The following is an 8966-nucleotide window of genomic DNA, read 5'->3' as shown; positions in this document are numbered from 1 at the left end:
GCAACTTATCAAAGATAAATCTTTGTTAGGTGGTTACACTCGATAAGATTTATATAACAAACTATATAGTTAGGTTAATTATTGTTATATGTGTGTATTGGTAGGTGGATATAGAACTGCCAGAAGATTTGCCATTGAAAGAAGCTCATGCAATTGGTGAGACATTGCAAATAAAGCTCGAAGAACTTCCAGAGGTGGAAAGAGCTTTTGTTCATCTGGATTTCGAGTGCCATCACAAGCCTGAACACTCTGTACTTTCAACAATCCCCAACGATTTATAAAGATTATATACATATATAACTTTGTATGTGTAATTTGCTTGTTTTTTTTTGTTGTTTCTTTAATATATTGTACTATATATATGACCTCTGCAGCTTGATACATTGCAGTATGAGTTTTCTTCTTTTGCTATTGAATTTTTGCTTTAGTGAACAATTTACGTTTACTTTTCTATTTCTTCAACTCATAAAACATTTTATATAATCTAAGATGGCATGCTATCAAGTATCAACTTTTTTTTGGTTATATCCTTCTTATATTAGATTGTTTTAAACGCAAATTTTAATGCTTGGGTTGAGTTTGCGTTTACTCATTGTACAATGTAGAACATGTAAATATTAATTTCATATAACATGTAAATAAATCATTTCAATATCTTATACATGTTACCAATCAAATTCAATGAGGTATATCTTGAATAAACAACAATTTATTCAGTGACAAAACACTAAAAATCTCGTAGATCTTAACATTTGCTCTATATCAAATGAAACAATGAAGCAAATAAAAAAAATAAACAGAGTACAAATCCAAACGTGAGAGAAAAAAGTGTAAACTATAAGGGAAAAAGTGTAAACTAAAATAAAAAGTTTGAAACTGAAAGCTTTTTTTTTTGTTGTTTTCCGGACGAATAATAATGTTCCGGATGATACAAAGTATGAAACCCCTCACACTCCACAGTTTAAATCAACAGCAAACCCAAAACCGTTAACTTAGAATAACGAAAACCTCAGCCCATTGCTCGTTGCGAATAAGTTATACTCCTCAACCTCTTTGCTCTCTTTCGCTTTCATATCGCTATTTCCAACAAGGTTGCGCAAAACCCCGTCTTTGGAATGAGCAGGCTTCGACTTAATTCCAGTGGAAAGACCCACTGGTCCACTGAAATGGAACAAGGAGAAGCTGTCTTCACTTACGGCTTGTGTTTCCGGTGGAGACAAACTGTTTAGTTCCACTGGTGGCTCAAGATTCTGAGCTTGGTCCTCGGTGCTGGTTTTGGAATATGGATGGAACACTGGAACTGGCCCGGGATTGAAGAAGGGAGTTGCTGCATGATTCAGTGGGTTACCATACTGCTGCAAGCACAGCGGGGAATCTCCGTTCATGCTATAACCAAGCGGACCTGTGTATAGATAAGGATTAGGGTGAGGGAACGGAATTAAGCCGTTGCCTGGAGCTGTGGGCCAAGAGACTGGTGGTGCTTGATGGAAGTAGCTCATTGGTGAAGCAGTCTGGAAAACAGGAAACTGTAGATTCTGGTTTAGCAAATGAGGAAACATGCCTCCTTGTGGTTGAACATCAACAACACCATGTGCCATGTTATTATTACTGTTATTATCCGTGTTGTTACCAGTTACTACGATAGGAGTTTCAAAATTTTTACTCTTCCCAGTAGTATCTGGTATGAGGATATCGTTCTGTGTACCAACAACTATATTCTCTCTTCCTTCAGACTGCAGACTGGCGTCTTCAGAATCAGATGTGGAGGAGGATTCAGAGTTTCCGTTGTTTGAAGAAACCGTATTGCTCTCTCCCTCGCTCAGGCATGACGAGCAATTGTCTGAACTTGATGTACTACTCATCATAGGATCTTTCAAATGCCACCCATTCTTTGTTTCCCCAGACTCCATGCTGTTGTTATCTTTAAGCTTGATATTATCCAACTTCTCTGTAGCCTTACATTGAGACACAAGGTCAGATGGATTATCAGCAACGATAGTGTCTTCTATCTCTTCAGCCTTAAATGTTGAACATCTCACTGCTACTTCAGAGTCAGAGTTGCTTCGTGGATACTTTTTTGGCTCCATGGGCTCCCAAACTTTTTTTGAATGTAGTGAATCTCTTGTAATAGAAGGATTTGGACCAACTCCCACCCTGCTTTTAAGTCTTAACTCACGAGTATAGTCTGGTTGAGTATACCTGTTGCCTCGGAACACTGGCTTGGAGGCATCAGGAGCAGAATCTGAATTTGATAAGATTTTTGGTTCTCGCATGCTTCTGGTTGCAGAGATGTTAGGTTCTACTTTTGCCCGGTATTCACAACTCGGTTTGCAACTGCAAGAATTAATGTCAAACCTCTCACTGTTTCTGTTGTCGCAACATCGAAACTTCTCATGAGACTTGATGCCATTCAGGCCACCAGTCTTTGAAGCTTTCACTCTTAACTGTCTGTTTGACCCATTGAATCCCCTTGAAGGCAATTCTAATCTCTCATTACGGAATCTTGCCTCTGACCTACTGACAAAAGAAGCATTATCCGAATATCTGCGTTTATCTGACCACCTCAAAGCATTATCAGACTGCACTTCTTTCCAATAACTAGCATTCTGGTAGTGAACAGGTTTTTGATGATCACTTGTAAAGTACCCGTTCTCATCTTCAAGATCTGTAATTTCTTTGTCAGGGCTGTCACAGTAGTGGTTTTCCGTTCTTGGAGATGGGCAGCCATCCAAACACTGTCTTTCTTGAACATCAGGAGAACCAGGTGGAGACAAATCAGCATCCCCCGTTTCAATTTCTGATTCCTCACAGTTTATAGTATTGTTTGTCTCGTCATCAAGGTTTGGAAGATCTTCTTCTTCCCTTGATGAACTCAGCAGCATGTTTTTATCGCTGGATTCAGGGGTTTTCTTCTCTTTGCCTTTTTCTTTTTCCTTCAATCTCTCCTTTCTACGAAGTTTTTTTTCCCTTTCTTTGGATCTTTTCTTCTCCTTCCGCTCCTCTTCTTCACGCTTTTCCTTCTCTTCTTCCTCAAGAAGTTTCACCTGCAGGAGTTAAGACAATGGAATTGTTGGATATAATCTTGATGAAATTGTTTTGAGAACATTACGACAGAATGCCTACCTGTTTCTCCAAGGTAATAATTTCCTTGCAGGCAACATGTACACGTTGTTCTAATAGTTTCAATGTAAGACATACAAAGATACTATGAGCATTTTGCCGAGCGGTTCCTTCCCTGAATGCTTTTTCAACCTAAGATACAATCAATAAATGTGAAATTAGAAACCTAATACAGCACCAAATAATAATAATAATATGTGACTTTGAGGAAACCTATAACTACCAAACCTGTTCTTTAAAAATAACTGTTGCAGCATCTAGAAGAAACTCTCGAGCCAGTTCTGGACTTTTTGCATGCTTTTGTGGACGGGAGCATTCCCCATCCAGCTCATTCCCATCTTTGTCCACCATCTCTTCATCCTTTTATTATACAGGAAGCACAGTGATATCGTTTAGAAAAAGAAAAGAATAATACTTTTGCAATCATAAACATTTGAGAACTTTGATTTAGCAAGATTATGAAACAGGAATCTACCTCTTCTTCCTCGGCCTCTTCAGCATGCTCAAAAAACTTACGGATGCTTTCCCCTCTCTTGATTGAAACAAACCCATCCCCAACAACTAACCTACCGTGCACGCAGTTTTGACCTTTTAATGCGTGGGCTTTGACGGATACCTCAGACCAACGGCCATCTAATTTATAAGCTCTAAGTGTAATGTAGCATGAATTTAAACCACGAAGGTCTAAGCCATTGACTTGAACTCTCCCATTCATGCCAACATTTTCAAATTTGAGGATATCACATTTTCCTTCTCCAGTTCCAATGGCCCACTCAAAGTGATGGTAAATTCCAGCGTTGTCAGCAAACGTTTCCCGCCAATCTGCTTGCACCGAATCAATGGTTACCTGTAATATTGCAAGTACATATGTGATCCCGTCTTGCAATATAATGCTCTCTAGAAATATAGCAATGTACTTTTCAAAAACCAGAATTCTGGACTACAGGAACCCCATGGAGATGAAAAGGTTAACAAAGATTAGTTACCTCATATTGGAAGGCTGTATCGGCAACACAAAACCAGGAGGTACACCGAGGTTCTCTCCGCATTCGTTTCAGTTCCTTGAGCTCTTTAAACTCACGGATAACATTTCGCCTGCAGTCTCTACAAAACCTCTTGCTGTCGAATCTGTAATTTGAAAGGACCATTTGTTATTAAGGTCGAGAGAAAAAAAAGTCTCCACAGGGCCAGAAAAGGAAGATTGTTGTATTGCATGACTTGGTAGGCACATCCACAAAGTCCAGAAATCGAAATGCCAAGTCATCTTGCAATTCACAATGAGATGACTAAAGTTGTAACATTTCCTGTTACCCATGACCCAGAGATCATGTCCAGAAACTTCTCAACTCAATTTGTCGTAGAACATCAAGAAAATATCAAATCAAATAAGAACGTACCTGTACCTCAGTCTCTCCATGAAATCCTCTTCCTTCATCCTCAAAAGAGATTGTCGAGTTTCCTCGCTGAGTGCGGACCAGAAATCCACCAATGTATCACAAGAAAGTCTTGCAGTATGTAGAGCACACGTCTCTCTTGTTCCATGGCCTCTACCATAGCTAGCCATTCCTTGGCTTATCCACCCCCGGCCTCCACCACCACAAGCATCGGGATAAAGCAACTCACGTTCCCTTTCACGAGCAGGGGCACTGTCAAACACCTGCTAGAACCAATAGATTTAACTAGTTTGAACTGGAGGGAGAGCAAAAATAAGTAACCGTTGCATGAACTTACATTTTGAAGTCCCTTGAGAGACTTTGCATACAAATAGCAATCAAGAAGTGTGAGTGACCCATCACGTGTCGTGGTGAGACCTCCCCAAGGATGAACAGAAGGATCTTGCATCTCATCCGCACATCCGTTACTGACAACTGAGTTACAGTCGTTTTGAAATTTGGAGCCCCCTGATTTGTTGCAAGGATGATTCCCTAATGATCCCTCTGGATGCAAGGACTTCCCATGCATAACAATCTGCATGAAGCCTTCCAGAAGAAGGCCGTTGCATCTAGAACAATACATGTTCTTACGAGCTTGCTCAAACAGAGTCTGTTTGTCAATCTTGAGGAGCTCCTGTCTAGCTTTCGGCGACAGGTCACTCCAGAACTGCACACACAAGTTCAGCAGAGCAATGTGTCTCTTAAGTTAAATAGTTATTTAGCAACACCACTATGTGTAAACAAACAAACAACAAAAGTTAGCAACATAGCAAAATGCAGTGTTGAAAGTACTAGAGAAACTCAAAAACAGATATAACTAAGATCTGTGAACTAAAAACTTGGGAGTGATACAATCAAAGCAAAACATCTCTAGCTAAAATCAGACGCAAAGATCCAAAAAAAAAAAAAAATGGGGAAACCTTTTGGAGCTGATTGTAGCTGACTCCATCGATTTCCTTGGACCAGAAGCCAAAAGAGTATTGGTCATTCCTCTGAGCTAAACCAGGCATCATTTACAGTCTCTTGTTGTATTCATCAACCAATGTTTTCATTATATTATCGCTACGGTTCTCTCAGACTGACCCCAAAAAAATATAACCCCAATCCTATCCGATTCAATTCCGTGAAATCGGACTACGAAATCACCAAATCCAATCGGAACATTAAAAATAAACAAAACAATCGATCGCGATGAATCGGGATTATTCTGAAAAAAAAAATAATATAAAGAGAGAGTCTGATAATGAAAAATTTCCCGGGAAAAACTCGTGTGTATGTGAGATCCTTGGGGGGGATTGAAAATGGAGAAAAGCCGGCAAATCAGGGTTCTTCCCTTTGTGCTCGATGATGATGACGATGACGATGACGATGAGATTCGCGGCTGCGTCAATATATTCTAGAGAGAGATGAGAAGATTGTAACTTATAAAGGAGAGAGAGAGAGAGAGAGATAGAAATTAACATTTATGTAAAAAAAAAATATTTAGAGGGAGGCGGTTAAAATGTGCAAACGATAACAAATTTATGTTATCATTTTTTTGGCTTTTTCTAACATTTAGGTAAATAATATTTTCAGATTATAATATAAAGAAAAAAAACTATAGATTTTGTTTTGTTTTGAACACAAATATAATATTTGGTTATTTGTTTTTTTTTTTAATATGGGATGTGTGTTTATGTTTGTTACCTTTCCTCTAATGAATAGAATGTGTATGTGTGGGTATGGTGTTGTCATCATGCTGTAATTGCTATATCTTCTTCTTTCTTTCTTTTTTTTTGCTATCTTTTAATATATAAAGACCAAAGAAATATACTATCAATGTATTATACGTATTTGTCATACTATCATGTGACTATCGGATTTTTATATTTAGTAATAAATTGTGTACGCGTTTGTTGACACAAATAATCATTTGCATATATGATATATATATATATGCATATTGATTTAGAATTCAAAAAGTAACTATTAAAGAAATATAAAATCAAAATTTTATTGCTTTGTTGTACTAATAATTAGTGTTTTTAATGTATCATGATCCATTGTTTGAATTTGGTAGGATGCCATTAAAACTGCAAATATAAAGAAAATAGTCAAATTTTTGAAATTCTGGTGGGATATATGAAATTAGGTTTTAAAACATGAAAATTCATTTGCCAAGTGTCATAGCATTATGTTAAAAAGTAACAAACAAATTTTAGGGATATAGTAGATTAGTAGTAGTAAGTATCTTTTCATCTTTTATTTAGGTTCATAAATTTGGACAATAGCTTATGTTTACATTTTTTGGTCCCTGAGAGATATGGATCGATAATGTCATCAAATGGAACTGAGATGCTGAATGATCGCATTACCCACATGATCACGGTTTTGTATCTGCTGATTCATCTGAAGAAGCTTGGTTTCCCCATCAATGAAGATGATGACTTGCATGCTCAATTCCTATTTTCTAAGTATGTTATGCAAGATGGAGTTGTGAAAATGAAGCAATGTTGTAGCAATGTTGTTCCAGGACTCATCACAGAGTCTTAAGTCTAAACATGATCAAAATCACCATTGTAAAGAAAAAAGAAATTTTTGCACCAATCTTTTTGGAACCTGGTTTACAACAAGGAGAACATAGCCAAAATCATGTCTTACTTTTTCCTACATTCCCTGTCTGAAAAGCACAGAAACCCAACAACAACAAAAAAAAAACCAAAAATTACAGAGATAATATAATTCTTGCAGCCACAAAATAGTAACAATGGCTCCCTCCAAACTGATTCATCATAGAAGATTATTATCATCATCATCATCATCTCACTTCATTCCCACTGGAGAAAGACTCCATTACAAAAAAATCCAGACAACAAACTTCAAATCTTCCATATGATCATTAGCTCTTCATGAGGCTTTTCTTATGTACATCATTTTTCAATCAATTCCCCTTCTTGTCTTCGTTTTGGTTTACTCCTCTTTCCAGATGCGACCGGTCACTCTCAACTTGAGTTCTTGCCTATCACCTCCAGAGAAGTAGAGTGCAAGGTTTCTTGGTATGATGAGTCCGTCTTGACTGTCCCGGACTTTCCTGTGACTGTCACGCACGCTTCTAGGGATCCCTTGCCATGTTAGTTTACGTCCATGAGCTCCTACTTCCAAGCTGTAACTGAACTTCTTCGCCTCGTTCTCATCTCCCATGAAACGAAGGAATGCCATGTACACTGGAGCCATCCCCAGCTGGAACGCCTCAAAGTGTAAACAGAACTGTCTCCCAAAACAGTTGAACACCTGGAAACAAATTTATGAAAGTCAAGATGGGAGTTAAAGCATGAAGCAATATATATTGGCTAGGATGAAAAGGAGACTGAGAATATGGACGTTAAGAGCCAGTAGAATCAAAAGTAAAATGGGAGAAAACTGGACTGACAAAGAGGAGCAAAACAGAAACCAGAAAAACAGCTAATATGGGAGTTTCGCCTAAAGTAACCGAGCAGGAATGTGAATCTTGGCCTTCTGCTTATGGCAACAGATTTACAAAATGTAAAATTCAATGGAGACTTGAGCAAAATAAAAATAACACAAACAGCTGAAAAAGCTGGAGATTATAACAAGTCCTATGAAGAAGAGAGCTAAAGCCCGGGAGAGTTCATGGTTAGTCATATGAGGATTGTGAAAGAAGGTGAATGAATGTGAAGCTTAGTCATATGATGATGTAAATAAACAACTTGAGAAAAATAATCGGACTTTTAATTTGAGACCTTTTGGAAAAGAGAAGACAACATGTGGAAACAAGAAATATTTACCGTAAGCATCCATGTAGCATTTTCGACTTCATGCGGATTTGACTTAACATAACGGTGGTTGAAAGTGCACCCATCATGCATATCGACTTTATGATCATCTTTAAGATGAACAACTAGTGTGGGGATATCACCTGTAACCGAACACTCAGAGCCAGCATAAGGGCAAGTGTAAGGCCTAAACCTGCAGTGCTGCTCGTGCTTAAGCTTGCTGTAGTAAGGAAAAATGTCATGACACCCCAAATTCTGGTAACGGCATGGAACTTCCAGAGACTCTGCAACTTTCTCAAGAGCTAAGCATCTTATGTTACCAAGCTCGTAGCGACATGTAGGGCAAGTGTTCTGCACTCTCACTTTGCAGTTTGAACATAATGTGTGGCCATTTGGACACTGTAGAATTTAAATTAAAAAAAAAAAATGTTAAGAACATGTAACATTGCAAGTACAAAACTTTTAAAGCTCACATGTTTCTGACCTGATGAATTGGAGGGTACATTAAATTTGTACAGACGGGACATTCAAGAAGCTCATAAACACCATTGTTAGAATGGATGCCATATTTACCAATCCCTGCACCACCTGGTTTTGTAGGTTTGCTATTATTAACTTCCACTTTCGCTGTTTTAACCTC

The 8966-nt window shown here is 38.1% G+C and overlaps 3 protein-coding genes across 9 annotated transcripts in view; 1 reads left to right on the top strand and 2 right to left on the bottom strand.

Annotated features, from left to right (window-relative positions):
• The window catches only part of LOC104712491 (putative metal tolerance protein C3), a 9267-nt gene extending 8832 nt beyond the window's left edge, over nt 1-435 (top strand). Inside the window, exon 9 of the mRNA XM_010429406.2 lies at nt 164-435. Coding sequence (XP_010427708.1) covers nt 164-281 — 118 coding nt within the window. The 3' untranslated portion in view covers nt 282-435. The remainder of the gene's footprint in view (nt 1-163) is intronic.
• Nucleotides 839-5985, bottom strand: LOC104712490. Of its 4 annotated transcripts, none has more exons than XM_010429402.2 (8): nt 5474-5985; nt 4852-5220; nt 4518-4780; nt 4107-4248; nt 3596-3967; nt 3349-3480; nt 3124-3252; nt 839-3044 (listed from the first exon to the last, which is right to left on the bottom strand). In XM_010429402.2, the coding sequence occupies exons 1-8, from the start codon at nt 5564-5566 to the stop codon at nt 993-995; spliced, it is 3552 nt and encodes a 1183-aa protein (XP_010427704.1). In that variant the 5' UTR covers nt 5567-5985; the 3' UTR covers nt 839-992. The 4 variants fall into 4 exon arrangements, with proteins under 4 accessions (XP_010427704.1, XP_010427706.1, XP_010427705.1 ...); XM_010429404.2 differs by having other exon boundaries at nt 4524-4780; XM_010429403.2 differs by having other exon boundaries at nt 4518-4777.
• Nucleotides 7113-8966, bottom strand: part of LOC104712489 (E3 ubiquitin-protein ligase SINAT2) — a 4126-nt gene continuing 2272 nt past the window's right edge. For 3 of the 4 annotated variants that reach the window (XM_010429400.2, XM_019229386.1, XM_010429399.2), the window contains 3 exons: nt 8811-8963; nt 8339-8725; nt 7113-7823 (listed from right to left, as the gene is read on the bottom strand). In XM_010429400.2, the coding sequence (XP_010427702.1) occupies nt 7503-7823; nt 8339-8725; nt 8811-8963 (861 nt within the window). In that variant the 3' untranslated portion in view covers nt 7113-7502. The remainder of the gene's footprint in view (nt 7824-8338; nt 8726-8810; nt 8964-8966) is intronic. The other variant, XM_010429401.2, reaches the window with a different exon arrangement.

The sequence above is a fragment of the Camelina sativa genome, chromosome 9 (assembly GCF_000633955.1).
Source record: "Camelina sativa cultivar DH55 chromosome 9, Cs, whole genome shotgun sequence".
NCBI classification, from domain to species: domain Eukaryota; kingdom Viridiplantae; phylum Streptophyta; class Magnoliopsida; order Brassicales; family Brassicaceae; genus Camelina; species Camelina sativa.
Note: the sequence above shows the minus strand (reverse complement) of the source record. Positions and strands in the feature narration are given on the sequence as shown.